Below are 19,742 nucleotides of genomic sequence, written 5' to 3' on the forward strand. Positions count from 1 at the left end.
AGTCGCGTGCAGCGCGACTTTGGCGCGACTTGCACGGACTTCATAAAATGAATGTCTATGCAAGTCGCTCCAGGTCGCCCCGAAGTAGTACAGGAACCTTTTTCTAAGTCGGAGCGACTTGTGTCGCTCCTATTAGAACCGTTCCTGTACCACACAATGGACCGCAATGGTCCGCGACTTGTCAGGCTGACCAAGTCGTCTGACAAGTCGTATAAGTGTGAATGGAGTCTTATACTTTTTCTAAGTAAAGTATTGAAACGTTGTCCCTGCCTGAAGTTACTAAAGAGGTGTATCGCAAGTAGCCAGCACTCATACAGTTAACAGTTGGGTCTTAGCACCTTGGGGTATGAAGGCATCAGTGTCGAGTGAAGTAATATGAAGACATAAGTAGTTGCCAAGAGTAAAGGAAGCGTAGCAAGCAGCCTGTCGATAGCGTGTACCTGTTAGAGGTGGCACGGTCTCTAGCAGCGAGGGAAATGTTGTCGGCACTCCTTCCACCAGCAGTCTGACTCCCAGAGCAATGGGATCGGTGTGCACTGCAGAGATTCCCAAATCATGGAAAAACGTGCCCATATATGAATGGGGCCTTATTAGTCATATTGTTGGGAAGACTAGACCTCAAGCTACGGACAGAAGTAATAGAGAACAGGAACTTGACGTAACAAGTTGTTTGTGGATGAATGGTTATAGAATAAGATTGAACAGCACTGGAGATTTGGCTGGAGACGTATAAATATAAAGTGGAATTCAGGTCCGGAGATCACAATATAATAACCACGAGCAGCGAAGAGAGAGAACTCCAAATATTACATTAGTCACGCTGCCGCCTGGTTTACTAAACTCTGATAAGTGTCAACAACTGCTCTTCATTCTAATGGAAGCCATCAAGCCAACATCTATCTGATGGGTTGTAATCTGGTTTTTGTTTAGTAAAAATCACCTTTTATCATGTATCTGCAGAACGTGAATAGCGTTTTATGCCCGTCTGAGTAAACAAGAGAGTCAGATTGCCTCTTTAACATCGGGCGGCACGTACTCGCAGCCTAACCTGTTTATCGTGTACATCTTATGAAACCGGGGCCTCTAATTCCCTTTTCAATTTTAGTAATAATATTGTCCTCAAACTGCTAGAAAGCCAGCATAACAGTGATTGTATTAGAGTCTAATCCTCTAAGAGCATATGCAATCTGGACTGAATAGGTAACAGAGGAAATGTAGAGGAAAAGGCAGAGATTGGCATGGCCTTGTTTTTTAAAGATTATTTCAACATTCTGCCAAAAATTGGTACTTCTTTGTTTTCCAATTGGCTCCATGTGGGTAGTGAATAGGTTCCTTTCTGCCCTCCCTAGTTCAGGGGTCTTCAAACTATGGCCCATGAGACACATCCGGCCACTACAAGATTTTTAACAGCCACGGCTAGGGTCAGTGGCATCTTCAAAGTGATAGTCTAAGATACTGAATGACAGCTGATGGGCTAAAAAAATGCCATATAATTCCAATGCCACAATTAGATATCCTAACATAAGGCCTGCCACTGCACCCTAAGTAAACGCACCCACACTGGGGGAGATTTACTAAAACCGGCGAGTGCAAAATCTTGTGCAGCTCTGAATTTAAACCAACCAGCTTCCTGTTTTTTTTTTTTGTCAAAGCTTAACTACTTGCCGACTGGAATACGTGTATATATATATATGTAGCACCCTCCTAGGTAGGTGCTAGGTTAGTAAAAGCTTAGCAACTCTATCTGCTTTTAAGGGGAGCCTGATTGTTGGTTCTGCCTGTTGCATGTGTCCAAGGTGTGATTCATCTGGGCTGAGGGAGTGTCCCCACTGTATCCAATAGGAGAGCCTGTTGGACAGTGGATGAAACCCAGCCAGTGACACACAGGCTTTTGTGGTTGTCCCAGTGAGTTGGCACAACAGTGGTGCATTCTGGGATAGATCATAAAAGCCAGGGGCACATGTGACAGGACATCTTTGGGCGGGAAGCCAGGTCCCAGGAGGAGGGTGATGTCTGTCTCTCCTCCTGTCAGCGAGGAAGGTGGTCACAGGCAGTCGGCCTAGTGGACCGAGTGTGTGATGCTGAGCCAGGAGGTCCAGGATACTGAGGAGTGGAGCTGAAGGCAGAGCAACTCAGGGAAAAACAGTGTCTGTGAGTACCAGGAAGCTTGCCAGGGGTCTGCCCAGGAAGGTAACCACTCCAGTGGAGGGTCAGTGGACTAGGGGCTAGCATGCACGGGAAGTGAGAAAGGGGGTGTCAGGTTAGGACCCTAAAGAGGAATTCATACATATCTTCTAATTCAGGAACATATCTTCTACTTCACTTCAGTAGCAAGGTGAAGCAGCAGCCTTGCCGCACACACTACAGTCAGCTGTCCTCAGGGATTGTGCATAGTTCAAGTTGGAGTATCCCACTCATCCCTTCTCCCATCCCAGTTCAAAATGAAACACAAAAAAAAACAAATCCCCTGGACTGTTCATTGTCTGATCCAAGTCTTAAATGTTGTGTTTTTCAAGTGGTTTACCAGGATTATGGCTGAAGCTATCAGCCATAATCCCAGTATTGTTTTTATTTTAGCCGGTGGCTGGTTTTCACTTCAGAGCAGCTCATGGTGTCCCCTCCTGCAGCTCGCCAGTGTTTCTCGGGCTTACGGTTTCTGCTGGCTTGCCTGAGAAGCAATCTGGCTGGTCACAGAGGCCGGTGGTAGTGCACACTGAAAGTGAAAGAGGGTAGAATTCCTGCTGCGGCCAAAAAGTAAGGATTTTGGCCTTTGGCAGCTGCTGGTCTGCCAAAGGAAGAGCAGCTAGGGGGGGGGGGGGGGGGGTTAAACCCTGGCTCAACTGATGGGTTTTATTTCCTGTCCTATACCCCATTTGTTTCTTTCAACATCCCCAAGAGGAATGGTTAGCCCTGGTCAAAACTCCCTATACTAAAGCCTTGCATTGCATTGGATTGTGAAAAAGCAGGATGTTGCATGGCAAACTTGAAACTTTCATGCGATAAACGACCAGATCGTCTTTGATCACCTCTATGGCCTTGGAGGACCGGAGCGATGTCATGACGTCACTTCTGGTCCAGGGGGGAAGTAAACTATGTTTTTTTTTGTTTTTTTTTTGTTTTTTTTTATCTTATTTTTTATTCTTATTTTTTTAGTGATCGATCAATATCATTTTTTTGTTGCCAATACTGATACTGATATTTTGGCCAATGCATATTGGTATTGGCCGATATGGGCCCATATTTTCGTTAAAAAAAAAGACCCCCAAACCCTTCCTCTGCACTTAAAAGCATTCGAAAAGCCAAGTTTTGCTGTTTTGAATGCTGTCATTTTTTTTGAATCTGGCGCCAGACAGTACCCAGAAGTGATGTCACTCATGACATCACTTCCGGGTTTTTGCATGGAGACCCGATCAGAGCCGAATGCGGCTTTGATTGGGTCTTCAGCAGCCGTGCGAAGGCGGAAGGCGGCAGGAGGGGTGGGATGTCCCCTCCCCGCTCCTTTGTATTGACAGCGGAGCGGCTTCTCAGCCATATCGGTTGTCATTACAAGACAGCCGACCATTGGCTATGGACGCCGGTACCGGGGTGATGCCTCTAGCTGCAGGCATCACTCCGGTACAGCGCTTTCCCAAAATATCGGCAATATCAGTAACCTCCGGGGCCGATTCTGATATGTCCGGGAAAGTGCATATCTGCCCCCGATGTATCGGCTTTGACGATAATCAGTCGATCTCTAGTTCACACCATAGAAACGCGGTCCGGATGCTTTTTTGCATGCGCGTTTTTGACGTGTTTTTGATGTGGTCCAGGTCATTCCCCCCCCCCCTCCTTTTTTCTTCACCTTAAATAAAGACATGTGTTTCAGTGTGTTTTTTGGTGCATTTGTGATGCGTTTTACCACATTCCAGTACAATTCAGTGCAAGAAACAATGCACCTTTTTTTTTCTGGACCTAGAATGCACTGGAACTGACTGCACTGGTGTGAACTATGCCATTGAAAGCTATATAACCTACTATACATGCGTTTTTGATGCAGAAAATAACGCAATAGACTGCATGTGGTGTGAACTGACCCTTAACCACTTAAGCCCCGGAAGATTTTACCCCCTTCCTGACCAGGGGGTATTTTGCGATTCGGCACTGCGTGACTTTAACGGACAATTGCGCGGTCGTGCGACGCTGTACCTAAACAAATTTGATGTCCTTTTTTTCCCACAAACAGAGCTTTCTTTTGGTGGTATTTGATCACCTGTGCGATTTTTTGATCACGCGCTATAAACAAAAAAAGAGCGTCAATTTTGCAAAAATAACAATATTTTTCACATTTTTTTTATATGAAATTCCCCCCAAAAAAAAAGTAAAAATCAAAATTTTTTAAAATTTTTGGCCAATTTGTTTTCTGCTACATATGTTTGGTAAAAAAAATCGCAAAAAGCGTATTTTGATTGGTTTGCGCAAAAGTTATCGCGTTTACTAACAAAGGGAAAGATTTTTGTCATTTTTGTTGTTTTTTTTTTTAACGCGTAATGGCGGCGATCTGCGATTTTTTTGCGGTACTGCGACATTGGGGCGGACAGATCGGACCCTTGACTGACATTTGTGACACTTTTGGGGTTACCAGTGACATTTCTACAGTAATCAGTGCTATACATATGCACTGTTACTGTAAAAATACACTGGTTGTGAAGGGGTTAACTTTATTTGGAAGGGAGGGGCTGTGTGTATCCCTAGGGGCGTGCTTTCTACTATGATTGGCTGTGGCTTGAGCTGTAAGGACACTGATCAACGGATCTACATACTAGATCCGTTTTATCAGTGTCTTTACAGCGAGGAGAATGACAGGCAGCTTGTTTACACAAGCTGCCTGACATTCTCCCTCTCCCCCGCCGATCGCCGAGTGACCGGCGGACATCGGGTCCGCTGGTCACACGCGCGGGGGGGTCCGTGACCACGCGGGAGCGGGAGCGCGCCTCCGGGGGCGCGCGCTCGCTCCCTAGACCCTCACAAGCTAGTGACGTAGCCCTACGTCACTTTGCCTGTGAGGGGCTGACTGCCGACGTAGATCGGCGTTAGGCAGTCGGCAAGTGGTTAAAGGTATCTTTTTGACCCCAGATCTCTTCATAAAGAGGACCTGTCACCCTGTGATCAAAAAAAAAAAAAAAAAAGAAAAATTAAAGGGACAGTGTGAAAATAAAAAATAAAATAAATAAGAAAAAAGAATTTAAAATGCCCCATCCCTCCGTGTTCGCGCAAAAGCATGTAAGTCGTGCATGCATATGTAAACGGTGTTCACACCACACAGGTGGTGGAGGTTACACACTGTCTGTTTCATGAAGTTCAATATCTTAAAGGTTTATCTTCACCGTTCCTGGAATCTTCTGTATTCATCACTGATGAACTTTTATTTCTATAGCGCTGCACTATTTGTATTCCATTTTTACCTGGGGTGTTGTAAATTTACCTGGAGTGTCCAGCTGCTTTCTATCATTGTATAAAAGTATTTTTGTTTTCCGCTGTTTTTTTTTTTTTTTTCCAAATCGCTGTTTTTTATTATATATTGTGATGTGAGTAACATTTTCAGTAACTGGACCTTGATTCCATGTTTCGATTGCAAAAAAAACAACAGCAAACAACCACAAAAATTTCACAAAGTTGTACCTAGCTTGTGCAGTCATGAGTCACCATTTTATATAAATGAATATGATAGAATATCTTTTTTGTTTTTTTTCAGCTGCTCTGTTCCTTGTATCTATATAAAAAGTATACAGTGAAACCGGGAAGTATTCACAGAAATTTTCGAAAAAATATGTATTTTAAAATAAAAAACTAAAAAAATTCCATGTAGATAGGTATTCACAGCCTTTGCTCAATACTTTGTTAAAACACCTTTGGCATTAATTACAGAGTCAAGACGTTTTGAGTATAATGCTACAAGCTTGGCACACCTATTTTTGGGCAGTTTCTCCCATTCTTCATTGCAGGACCTCTCAAGCTCCATTAGGTTGGATGGAGAGCATCGGTGCACAGCCATTTTCAGAGCTTTCCAGAGATGTTCAATCGGGTTCAAGTCTGGGCTCTGGCTCGGTCACTCAAGGACATTCACAGAGTTGTCCCATAGCCACTCCTTTGTTATCTTGGCTGTGTGCTTAGGGTCATTGTCCTGTTGGAAGATGAACCCCCTCCCCCCCAGTCTGAGGTCCAGAGCGCTCTGGGGCAGGTCTTTTTTAAGGATGTTTCCGTACATTGCTGCATTCATCTTTCTCTCAATCCTGACTAGTCTCCCAGTTCTTGCTGTTAAAAAACCTCTGCATAGCATGATGCCTCCACCACAATGCTTTACTGTAGGGATGGTATTGGCCAGGTGATGATTTCCTCCAGACATGACGCTTGTCATTTAGGCCAAAGAGTTCAATCTTTGTTTCATCAGACCAGAGAATTTTGTTTCTCATGGTCTGAGAGTCCTTCAGGTGCCTTTTGGCAAAATCCAGGTGGGCTGTCATGTACCTTTTACTGAGTGGCCCCCGTCTGGCTACTCTACCATACAGGCCTGATTGGTGGAATGCTGCAGAGAGAGATGGTTGTTCTTCTGGAAGGTTCTCCTCTCTCCACAGAGAAATGCTGGAGCTCTGGCAGAGTGACCATTTGGTTCTTGGTGACCTCCCTGACTAAGGCCCCTCCCCCCCGATTGCTCAGTTTGGCTAGGCAGCCCGCTCTAGGAAGAGTCCTGGTGGTTCCAAACTTCTTCCATTTATGGATGATGACGGCCACTGTGCTCATTGGAACCTTAAATGCTGCAGAAATTTTGCTGTACCTTTCTTCAGATCTGTGTCTTAATACAATCCTGTCTTGGAGGTCTACAGACAATTCCTTGTGGACTTCATGGCATGGTTTGTGCTCTGACATGCACTGTTAACTGTGGTACCTTTATATAGACAGGTGTGTGCCTTTCCAAGTCATGTCCAATAGACTGAATTTACCACAGGTGGACTCCAATCAAGTTGTAGAAACATCTCAAGGATAATCAGGGGAAGCAGGATGCACCTGAGCACAATTTTGAGTGTCATGTGAATACTGTGAATACTTATGTACATGTGATTTTTTAATTTTTAATTTTTAATACATTTGGAAAGATTTCAAACCAACGTCTTTAATGTTGTCATTATAGAGTATTGTTTGTACAATTTTGAGAAAAATAATTAATTGAATCCATTTTGGAATAAGGCTGCAACATAACAAAATGTGGAAAAAGTGAAGCGCTGTGAATACTTTCTGTATTCACTGTATAAACATCTTTTGAAGTTATATTGATATCAAATAGGACTGTCAATGATGATGATGATTTTAAGATTCTGCTGAAGGGGGTATGGGGACATTTTGGGCAATCCATTGGGAGTCAGTAATGGTAAATATTAAAGTTTTAGCGACCTATTAAAAACACAGTCCATGCCACTTAATATGTGGAGTTAGAGCATCTCTATGCAATAACATATGTAAATTGCATAGACAGTTTAAGTTTAAGAGACTGCTATAGGAATCCCTGCATTAAAATAAAAAACTCCCCACTATCTACTCCTCCCCCGTCCCTACTCGACCCCTTTTACCACTCCAGCGCTGTCCCAGCTGAAGCACCGCTCTCCTCTCTTTCTGGCGTCACAGAAGACACTGAAAGCAGCAGGAGCTGTAGGCTTCTACTGCTGTCAGTCAAACTCCTGTGAGGAGGGAGTGGGGTGTGGCTTGCTGGCGCTGTGCATGTCTATGGACTCACAAAGCCCAGCTTGGAAGTGCATGTGCACTGGTACCCCTTAGCATCCAGCCTTCTTGAAGGGGCACTTGGAAGAAGGAGTGTACAGCGCTGGCGAAGGACCCCCAAAGAGGAGGTAAGGAACGCTGCAAAGTAAATATAGCATCTTTTTTTTTTATTTAAATAAAAAAATAGCCTTTTAATATCACTTTAATTAGAGGTTAATATAAAAAAAGGTTAATTGGGTCTCTAAGGATTTCGCCATAGAAGGTTTTTTAAAACTAAGGGTAGGCGTAGTCCTCACTCTTCGGGATGAGTATTTTTTTGCCTTGTTTTTATTTATGATAAGTTGGCTTAGAATTAAACAAAAGAAATGTCTAACATTATTAAATTAAATGGCTCCATTTTATTTTTTAGCTTCTGTGTGCCGTCATCGCTGGAATGCTACATTATTTCTTCCTGGCAGCGTTTGCCTGGATGTGCATCGAAGGAATCCACCTATACCTCATCGTCGTTGGTGTCATCTATAACCGTGGATTCTTGCACAAGAACTTCTACATTTTTGGTTACTGCAGTCCGGCTGTGGTGGTTGGCATTTCTGCTATTCTGGGATACAAATATTACGGGACGGATAAAGTGTGAGTATGCTGAAGCGAACGCTCTGCGTTTAAAAATATTTTCTCAAATAAATGAATTATTTATGCAATAATATTTTATTTATCTTGAAGATGTTGGCTGAGCACGGAGAACAATTTTATATGGAGTTTTATTGGACCGGCCTGTCTCATCATTCTTGTGAGTACGGAGTTTGTGTTTTATTAATATTCACTAGTGTTTATTGTCTTTTTTTGCATTAAGTAAGATTTAAATGCTGGTTTAACTACACTATGCACATAGCTCAGATGGGCTGGAACAGGTAGGGACTGATATAGAAAAGCTTTTCTAGCTGTGTCTCCAGTACAGACAGGCTCTTTGACTAACAAAAAAGTATTGCAAAGAGTGGACCTTGTGACACCAGCACCCAGTCCCCTTATTATGACAATCCTGTGGGGCAGAAGTAGAAACCCTTATTCCTACTTCCCATTAATATTAGTTACAGTTTACACATTTACCAGGTTATATCCTAAGAGTTCAGTTTGAGGATGGTTGGCTGTAGGACCTTGGATCAGGGGCACCTTGTCCCTTTCCTGGCAAGACCAACTCACATTGCTATGGCATATCTGTGAGGCAAAAGTAGAAACTCCAACTTCATCCCTTTCTACTAGTAGTGACAGTTTACACATTTGCCTGGTTTTATCATAGGACTTCAATTTGTGTATGGTTGGCAATAGGGATATGGGTCAATGGCGCCCCATCCCTTTTCTGGCAAGACCAGTCCACATCACTATGATAGACCTGTGAGGCAGAAGTAGAAACCCTTGTTCTTGCTTCATTACTTGTAGTAGCAGTTTACACATTTGCCTGGTTATATGCAAAGAGTTCAGTTTAATCGTGGTTGGCTATACAACCTTGAGTCAGTGGCATGTGTCCCCTTGCTGGCAAGACCAACCCATCTCACTATGACATACCTGTGTGGAAGAAGTGGAAACTCTTTTTTCTGCTACACTACTTCTGACTAGTAGTGACAGTTTACACGTTTTTCTGGTTACATCCTAGGAGTTCAGTTTGAGCATGGGAGCATGGTTGGCTATATGGCCTTGGATCAGTGGCACTGTCCCCTTTGTGGCAATAGCAACTCATTTCCCTATGACAGACCTGTGGGGAAGAATTAAAAACTCTTGTTCCTACATTACTTCTTCATACTATTAGCGCCAATTTACACATATAAATGGTTATATCCTAAGACAGTGGTCTCCATACTAAGGCCCTGGGGCCAGATGCGGCCCTTTGCTTGGCTTTATCCAGCCCTTGGGGCAATATATTTATCCAACTAAAATTAGACTATTCTGCCACTGAAACCAACAATGAGGCATAATTCCTGCCACTGACACCAACAAGGGGACGCTATTCCTCCCACTAATCCCATAGATGGGACACTGTTTACTACTACTGATGCAAAATGAAAAACATTCCCATTCCTGCTGGCCACAGTTCGGCCCCCCGAAAATCTGAAGGACAGGAGGGCCCTTTGTTTAGAATGTTTGGAGACCCCTGTCCTAAGAGTTTGAGTGTGGTTAGCTTTAGGACTTTGGGTCAGTAATGTCTGATCCCCTTCCTGGCAAGACCAACCCACCTCGCTATGACATAGAAGTAGAATTTTCTACTTCATTACTTTCTACTGGTAGTGACAGTTTACACATTTGCCTGGTTGTATCCTAAGAGTTCAATTTGAGTGTGGTTGGCTATAGGAACTTGGGTCAGTGGCACCCTCATTCCCTTCCTGGCATGAATGACCCACGTCATGCAGAGTCTGTGAGCCAGGCCTCTCACCCAACATCATTGCCTAACCTCACAAATGTGCTTCTGGAAGAATGGTCAAACATTCCCATAGACACACTCCTAAACCTTGTGGACAGCCTTCCCAGAAGAGTTGAAGCTGTTATAGCTGCAAAGGGTGGGCCAATTCATTACTGAGCCCTATAGCATAAGACTGGGATGCCATTAAATTTCATGTGTGTGTAAAGGCAGACGTTCCAATACTTTTGGTAATATAGTGTACATCGCATGTGATCTTCAAAGCAATGCGGTGCAAATCACATGCGATGTCTGGCATCGCACTAGTGTGAACCGGCCCTTAAACAGTTGCCACCATTAAAAATGTCTTTACTGAAAATTTTATCTTTATATTTGTTCTGGTGACAACTTTGGATTTTCCTCACTTGTTACACAATGGTCACCAGGACAAATAGAGACCACCCCCACCAGAAATTGTTAGTGATTATTTGTTGCTTGGAAGTGCCTTCATCATGATCTCCCACACCAGTGCTCTGTGTAGGCAGAGCCGAGTAACAGCCACACCCCTTAGCAGAACAAGAGAGGAGGCATGTCTGGCCAGGTCTGTTACTGAGAGCTGATTACTGAGTGAGTGCCGGTTCACACATATGCAAAGTCAGACATCGCATGTGATTAGCACCGCACTGCTGTGAATATCACATGCAACGCTTGCCATTTAGGCCAAAGAGTTCAATCTTTGTTACATCAGACCAGAGAATGTTGTTTCTCATGGTCTGAGAGTCCTTCAGGTGCCTTTTGGCTAACTCCAGGTGGGCTGTCATGTGCCTTTTACTGAGGAATGGCCTTCGTCTGGCTGCAGAGATGGTTGTTCTTCTGGAAGGTTCTCCTCTCTCCACAGAGAAATGCTGGAGCTCTGTCAGAGTTACCATTGGGTTCTTGGTGACTAAGGCCCCTCTTCCCCGATTGCTCAGTTTGCTTGGGGCAGCCCGCTCTAGGAAGAGTCCTGGTGGTTCCAAACTTCTTCCATTTATGGATGATGGAGGCCACTGTGCTCATTGGAACTTTAAATGCTGCAGAAATTTTGCTGTACCTTTCCCCAGATCTGTGTCTCGATACAATCCTTAATAAGGCTTACCTATAGGTACTGTAAATATCTCCTAAACTTGCACCGTTTAGGAGGTATTTACTTTTAATGCAGCCGATGATGTCATCGGCGCATGCTCTCTGAAGGAACGGCCAACCGTGCCGTTCCTTCAGAGCCCTGTGTCGTAGATGGCCGGAGGACGTGAACCAGGAAGCAGGAGGGCCGAACATGTGGGCCGTGTCATCGGGCGCTTTGTTCTAAGGTAAGTATTTCATAATGAGCTAGTATGCGATGCATACTAGCTCATAATGCCTTTGTCTTACAGGGTTTTTTTTTTTTTTTCTTTTTTTTTGGGGGGGGGGGGGGGTTTACAACCTCTTTAGGTGATAGTTAATATGCAAGTGCTATTGTTCTAGCACAAGATGGGATAGCCCTTATTTGCACTTTAAAGCGTAACTCCACTTTTGTTGAGAAAAAAACATTCCCCTCTGGGGGATCTCTGTACATTGCAGGGATTGTAACAAACTTTGTTGCATATTCCTATCTTTTGTTATTCTGAAGAAATCATTGTTTGTTCCTCTGTGCCTCTGTGCTGAGTGGGTCTAATGGGAGTGGTTTCATAATTATCTATCAGCTGTGGCAGCTGCAGGGCTCTAATGAGGAAAGCTGCTGGGCCTGCATCCCTTTAGACGTGTTCCTATTGGGAGTATCGCACCAAAAATGACATTTTTGTTGCAGGGGATGCCAGAAATCTGACTTGTTTCTTAGCGCAGACTTCTGTGAAAATTGGTGAGCCAATCACACAAGCAGGAAATTATGTTTCTGGGGTGTGGTCAGTATACATTCTGTGTACAGAACAGCTCCAGGTAGCCATATTGCATTGCATTTTCAGAAAATTACAACAGCTGCAGATTGAAAAGGAAAGGTCATTTTTAATAACATTCAACTACAGTAATATGATTTGCGTCGCAATTGCATACGTTATATTGTTTTTTCTTTGTTTGCTGATTTTTTTCCACACGAAAGTTAAAGATCCCCCTTAGCAGCCAATCTGTGAATCTCTAGAATTAGCTGCGGCATTTTTGCCAAGTTTTAAAGAAGCTATTTAGAAGTCGATAATTTTAAAAGTAATTGCAAATCATTATTGAACTGAGCTCACGCCGATCTTCAGCTTCAAGTTTGCTCATTTTTTTTATTGAATCCTTAGGTTAGTGGTAGTTGATGACACATAACAAGAATCATTCGGCTTCTTACAAGTGCCAGCTGTCGCAGATTGTTAGTCAATAGTGATGATGATACAGATAATGTTAAGAGGACTCCAGTTTGATCGCTGCAGTTCCTGTTGCTGTACAAATAAGGAAAAAAGCTTAATAGGGGAACCAATCAGCCATTGGGATCTGAGCTACATTTATAAAAACAATTAGGGATCTGTAAACTTTTTTTATCCTTAAAATTCTGACTTTTAAAATGTTATTTCATTTCAAAATGAATCGTTGGGATAATAGATTAAATGGCATTGGGGCCTTAGGTAGATTTTCCTTTATACCTATGATTGGTAAAGTCACAACACTCTACCAATGGGGCATCTGAGTAATGTGTAGGCTGCTTCCATACACCAAGGGATCTCTGCAGAAAACTTTGGGAAATTGGTATAAAGGTTGGACCAAGAATTTGGAGCAGCACACCAAAATTTTAAAATCCAAATGGAAGGTTTTATTCCAAGACTTGTAGTGAACTCAATATCCAATGTGATTCAGGGGCCCCTTTATCATGGCTACAATGTCATATGAAAGATATGTAAAAACAATAAGATAGTGCTAGGGCTTTTTTCAGTGGGAACGTGGGAGAACGCTGTTCCAGCATGAATGTAAGTAACGGGAAGAGGTGCTGGAGTGTGCTAAGGGGGATGTTGGTGCTGGTTGCTGGATGATCCATTGTCACGGGGGGGGGGGTCTGTTGTCACTGGGGGGGGTCTATTGTTTCGGGGATTGCCTATAATTGTTGGTGGGGGATCAATTGTTGCTGGGAGGGTTTTATATTGCCTGAGTGGTCAATTATTGATGATGGGGTTAATTGTTGCTGGGGGGGGGTAATGGTTGCTGGGAGGGCTGTACTGTAGAGGGAGGGTTCTATTGTTGCTGGCTGCTGGAGGGTCTATTGGTGCTAGTTGATAGGAAGTCTATTGTTGTTGGTGGGGATCTATTGTTGCTGGGGAGGGTATTTGTTGCAGGGAGGGTCTATTCTCATTAGGATATCTGTTGTTGTAGGGGTGTCCATTGTTGCTGACTGCAGGGGATGTATTTTACTGCTTTTCTTGTTATCATTAACACATTCCATAAAAATTACCTAGCACCATAAACTTTATACTTGGTTCTGTATTCTCTAAAAGAGTCAGTACTGGGAGGTGGGTAGGGGGTGGAACCATGGGATGGTGCTCAGAGGTGGGTAGGGGGCAGGGACAAGAGGTGACTCAGAAGGAGGGAGTACCTGCACCTATTCTCTCAGAAAAAAAAACCCTGGTGATGACCATACATATAAAAAAAAGTAAAAATAATAGGTGATGATAAATAATAATTATTTAAAAAATCTAAGTGGTATGTAATATTTTATATTATGTCATATAGTGTTGATAGGAACTATGCAAAAGAAAGAACTGAGAACATTTTATTTTTTTCTAACCACTTGCCAACTGCTCACAGTAATCCTACTGCGGCAGTGCGGCTCCCCTGGGTCCAGTAACGTAGACCTACGTCGCTGGACTCCTAGTAGTCCTCTAAGTGCCCCTTTGTTGTGCCCCTGGTGCTCCCTTTTGCCCCAGATGGTAGCCCTACCTTAAATAAATGAAAAAATCTTATAGACCACTAGTCCAATCAGCAGCAAAAGTCCATACCCTTGGAACCTCCACTGGGCTCCAAAAGAGGTGGCAAAGTGGCAAAGGTGCTCCTACATTCTCAACAGCACTTTCTGCATCTTCCGATGCAAAGAACCCTAAGAAACCTTGACCCAGGGACAGTTTCCCTTTTTATATGTTTTGTTCTGCAGAGGGCAATACTTGTCGATGAGGCCCAAGAAACCTGGGCCAGCAGTGTTAACCCTTACTTCCCAGGCAGCACCACTTCTGCTGGGCAACATTAACTCAATGGTAGAATGAACACAGTAGAAAATACTCTTAGACCGCATTCACACTAGTCCGACTCGGACCGCGACTTGTTAGCCTGACAAGTCGCAGTCCGTCACGCTCCCATTGTGCGGTACAGGAGCCGTTCTAATAGGAGTGACACAAGTCGCTCCGACTTAGAAAAAGGGTCCTGTACTACTTCGGGGCGACCTGGAGGTGACCTGCATAGACATTCATTTTATAAAGTCCGTGCAAGTCGCGCCGAAGTCGCGCTGCACGCGACTTCACAGGTCGCCCCCTAATTCGGAGCGACGTAGTGTGAACCGAGCCTTAACTCAGAAAAATAATTAACACAGGCAAGACAAAACATTATTAAGCACCTGCTTATACACATATATTCTCCAATACAAGGGTATTGGTTAGGGTAACAACACAGAAGCACATTTTTAAGATAGTTGTCACCCTATACCAGGAAGTGTCTGAACAAGGACTTTCATGGCAGGATCACTAGGTATTAATGAATTCTGCAGATTTAAAAGGATTGAAAAACAAGATCATATGCAATTTTAGTGACTGGAATAATCATATCCTTCATATTCATTTGTTGGCATTAGCCATTAGTATGTTTTGCTGACTACATGCACATGTATCTCTTAATGTTAATTTCTATTTGGCAAACTTGAAACCTTAAATGTTAAAAGTGTACAATTTTTGGGTGCTCTACTGTCATTGTAGTAAAAAAAAAAAAAAGAAAAACCCCCCAAAAAATACAGTGTACATAAAAAGAAAGACCTACACCCTTTTGGAAGTTAAGAAACTGGCTCCAGACTAAATCAAAATGTTGGTTTCTTGCAATAGAAGAGGTATTATACTAACCTCTCCGGTGGCCATGCCACTGCCATGTCTTGTCTTGTTTTCCCTTCATTCCAGTGCTGTAGCCTCCATCAGATTCAACCCTTCCGAGAGTGTGGTTCCATCCACTAACCGCTAATGTACACAGATATCCTTTTGTTGCAGGGAGATGTGGTTTTGTGGTATTGACCTTTACAAGGGTCTCTTTAAATCAGCTGCTGTACCTCGAGGGGGCCATTCACAGCCCATTGCACCCTTAAAAACCAGCCTACATTTTACCAAAATGCCTCAGTTTCACTCATCCTTAGTTGTAAGCCTCAATTAGCACAAAATGTCAGCTAATCTAGAGCAGCATAGCATTACGTACATGGAAGATTTTTCTTTTTTGTACAAGTGTAGGGAATTTTCCAACATAAAACTTGCAACTATTACCAGTAACTATTTTACATAAAGTATTTTTATTTATTTTTTTATATACCATTCCTTTAATTTCACTTCAAAGTATCACGAGTCAATCACGGTTTCCTGCCAAGCCTTTACAGCCTTTAATATTTTTTTCCCGAAGTGACTCTAAACATCTAAATTGTTCCTGAAACTTTGAAAGCGCAAAAATAAACTTTGACATGTCAGCCGTACTTTGGAAAACCCCAGCGGGAGGTTGAAGAAGAAAACCGTGTCAACAGTCTGATAATCTGATAGTTCAAATATTGTCTTGTATCACCTGTTATTGGTGATCGGACATTGTGGAAGATTACACTGTCATCTTCATGTTTCACAAATTCCGCGCTACCCTGTAATCATCACGGCTATTTTTAACCTAAATTGAAGCATCAGATGGGAGCCGGCTATTTCACACGAACGGATGAAACGAAACTCAAACGCTGGCAGGGAAGGCTTTTCTGGAAATTATTTTTCCCTTTATCAGTTTGTTAAATCTTTGGGGACACATTTGTTTTAAAAACTCATCCTGAGCTTTATGGCCACATCTGGAGTGTACAGCGGGGCAGCCAAGTGAGCTGCATTTCTTTATTCTTTCAAAAGAGGCTCTAAAAGTGATCTTGACCAGCCTAAAGCTTTTTTATGTTCACAATAGTGCTGAAAATGTGGGGATTTGTGGTACAGGGAAGTGTTTCTTCCTATCTCCGGGGATCCCCCTTAGATCCTATACCTGGGCTGTACATGGGGTGTCTACTTCTACACATGTAGAATGTAAAGTCTGTACCCTCTTAGCACCTACCCCATCATTCTCAGCCCCCAGAGCTCAGATCTTGTTATCGGGTACTGAAGTTCCTGCAGTTACTAGCTTAAAGCTAAATGTAACTCTCAAAAGGGAGTTAGTTCCATTTTAACTCTCCCTTCCCAAGCAATATTGCTTAAAACATATTTGACTTTTTTTTTTTCTTTTTGTCACACTGTCCCCATAGGGCTTGCTGTTGTCACACTGTCCCCATAGGGCTTGCTGTGTGTTGACTTCTTGGGTCTCCTTCTGATTACCTGTAGGCAGTCACTAGGGGGATTTTTCACACATCCATCCTTCCTCCCAGTTGCTTGTTACTCAAAACACAGTCCAGGAGATTTGGTTTTATAGTTATTGTGGAACTTGGTTGGGAGAAGGGAATAGTGGGATACTCCATCTGAACTATTCACAGAAGACGAAGACAACTCTCACTCGGCCTCACCAGGTTATTTGTGGAAGCAGACACGCTGCTTTAATCAAACTGCCACTTGTATGGAAGAATTAAGTCTTCTTGCGCTCTTCAGCAGTAGAATTGATGCAAACTACTTTCTCTTCAGGACACTCACTAGCATCCCCTTGACTGACACCTACTCACTGACTCTTCTAGCTAAAGGGATGGGGACAGGCCCCATGGCACAGATCTGTACTCACTGTAGACAGATTCAGATCCTTTCCAGTGTCTCCCTTCCAGTCAGCTCTGCAGGACATCTGGGATCAGCTCCTCTAAAACTTTCAGGCCCTAAAGTCGACCACCTGAGGCCGCATGACAATTCCTACAAAGGAGGGGCAGCTGCCCGCTCCCTCCGAGACCCCACTCTCCAGCTGAAAGACCCCAAGCACATGTGTCCTTGCATTTATACAGTTTCCCAGCATGCGCTGAGGCACTTTCCTCTGCCTATCACCAGGGCTGTACTAAATGACTGTGCACTCACTTGTCAGGTTTCCTCCCACTGTCCAACATGCCTCCCCACTGAACCAGCGTGAAAAATTGCGCACAAGCTGACTTGCACCTGAACACCATGAGCAGACCTCACTAATGAATCCTGCTCTCTGGTGGGCAGAGAACAATAATAATTTACTTGGCAATCTCTCAGGTAAGCAAAAAGACCCAAAAACTGTGCTCTCTCTCTCTATCACCTACCTAGAAGGGTACTACATCTTTATTTATGGTCCTGCCCCCCACCACCATTCCGACCTAGTCCAGAATGACGTTTACCTAGTCCTGCAGCCTCTTGAGAAACTTGCACCACATCTCCCAAGAGGCTGTGGGATTGACACACAGAGACGCTTGTGGATGAGCCAGGGGGCAGGTCCATCGCATCATTGTAGCTGGCTGCCTGAACCCAGAATAGGCAGCCAGCTGATGAAGACCATGATGGTGATGCATGACCTTCTGTATTGCACCTGAACAGTGGATTTAAGTAGGACAATGCTGTGTCAACACAAAACCCCAAGCAGCTGGTTCTCACTTCTGCATACAACCCTGCAACTGCAATGTTGGTTCAGAGTGCTTGGTAAATACCTACTCCTTCCAAAAACAGAGAAGCATTTAGCCTCCTCCCAGGATAAAGTGTTTGAGTCTGAGTGGCCAATTGCTAGGTTCAAATATTGTCACCTAACCATAAGGAGGAAGACGTTACCAACTTTTGATATTGTGCTTACATAGGGTTAGGACACAGTGCTCCGATGGACGTTCAACGTTCAGTGAAGGAGTACTGGGAAGTTATTTGGGGGTTTCTTAAAAGACAACCTGTGAGTGGTCAAAGTGACAAAGTCTCTTTAAGCATGGTGTTAGGCCATGTCAGGTTTAATTTAAAGACAAATTCCACTACATACTCTAAACTTCAATGCCAAAGAGACAGCAATGGTATCATTTGGCATTGGGTTTTTAGCTTTCAAAAATAGAGAAAAAACACTCTAATCTAAATGCTAACCATTAACCCTAATTTCTGCATTTCAACAGACTTAAGCTTAGTGGAGCAGAGTAACGGTGCCCGAAACTACCAGTCCCATGCTAAATGCAAAACATTCTATACTAAATATAACTGCAGTTGTCATTTCTGTTTTGGGTAAGTGGGCTGCCATTTTACTTTCTCATGAGAGTGCCCCTAATTGTTATGGAGACTGTTTCATTGAACATGGTGATGGCAACTGGAAGGAAGGGGATTTTCTAGCTTAAAAAGGTAAAGGCAAAGGTCAACTCCAGCAAAAATATTGTAGATTATTTTGGATGGAGCAGACAAAAGTTTGAACCTCTATTAGGTTTTAAATGCTTTGTAATAAATCCATCTAGCACCATACCCTTGTGTTCCCTTTGTCGAGAGCACAGCTAACAGCCTTGAAAAACGGGTCACTGCGGTCCAGAAACATCAGTGTGTTTTGGTTTACTCTGCATTTTTGTTTATTGGTCTTGCACAAGCAGCACAACGACCTCATCAAAGTCCTAAAGATTGGTTGAGTGCTTGCTCTCTCTTCTATTTTAGGTTTTAAATGCTGTCTGTGTCCCTGTTGGAGAGATCTCTCCTAACTTCATCACTTCATAAGTCCCTCACCTCCCAGCCTATCATTTCATCCATGCTGAGTCCTCATAAGGAATATTTAACCAATTCTTGTGTCCTGCAGTGTCAGTAGAACCAATCCTTCCAAGAGCATTGCTAATATTTCATGGTGTCTGCCATCCCTGCCTTAAAACAAAATGAGTCTTTGAACAGTAAATCCCCTACAAGACTTTCCCCGCAGCTTGTTTTAGGATCCATAGTGTTGTATTTATATGCAATTTATTTGTCCTTCTTTTATTTTGCAGGTTAATTTGATGGCATTCGGTGTGATTATCTACAAAGTTTTTCGACACACTGCAATGTTAAAATCAGAAGGCAGTTGCTATGAAAACATAAGGTGAGTAATCACAAATTCTAAAGAGTTTGTATACAGGAGCATCTCAGACGGGTAGGAGCATTAATAAAAAACCAGTGCAACTGTGCTTCAAGGGATACGGCATATTTACAGTATGACACATTTGACAGCACAGTGAGTGCCGGTTCACATTATAGCGATGTCAGACATTGCATGTGATTCGCACCGCACTGCTCTGCAAATCACATGCGATGTCTTTGCGATGCAGGTTCAGCCATACAGATTGTATGGCTGAATTTGCATCGCATTCAGACCAAAGTCGTGCCAATTTTCATTCGCTATTGTCACACAATGGGCGGGCTCAGGGAGGGGGCGCAATTCTCTGCGCCTCGGCTCGGTTGTGGCAGTTAATTAGGCATGGGCGAACGGGGCTCGGGTGGCCCGGTACCATTTGATCCACGGA

The 19,742-nt window shown here is 43.4% G+C and overlaps 1 protein-coding gene across 1 annotated transcript in view; it reads left to right on the forward strand.

Moving 5' to 3' along the window:
• The window catches only part of ADGRL4 (adhesion G protein-coupled receptor L4), a 294,420-nt gene that overhangs the window by 253,537 nt on the left and 21,141 nt on the right, over window positions 1-19,742 (forward strand). The window contains exons 12-14 of the mRNA XM_082265059.1: window positions 8,159-8,379; window positions 8,470-8,536; window positions 19,230-19,321. Of these exons, the coding sequence (XP_082121185.1) occupies window positions 8,159-8,379; window positions 8,470-8,536; window positions 19,230-19,321 (380 nt within the window). The remainder of the gene's footprint in view (window positions 1-8,158; window positions 8,380-8,469; window positions 8,537-19,229; window positions 19,322-19,742) is intronic.

Source organism: Pelophylax lessonae, assembly GCF_965119305.1.
Source record: "Pelophylax lessonae genome assembly, chromosome: 8".
Classification (NCBI taxonomy): Eukaryota; Metazoa; Chordata; class Amphibia; order Anura; family Ranidae; genus Pelophylax; species Pelophylax lessonae.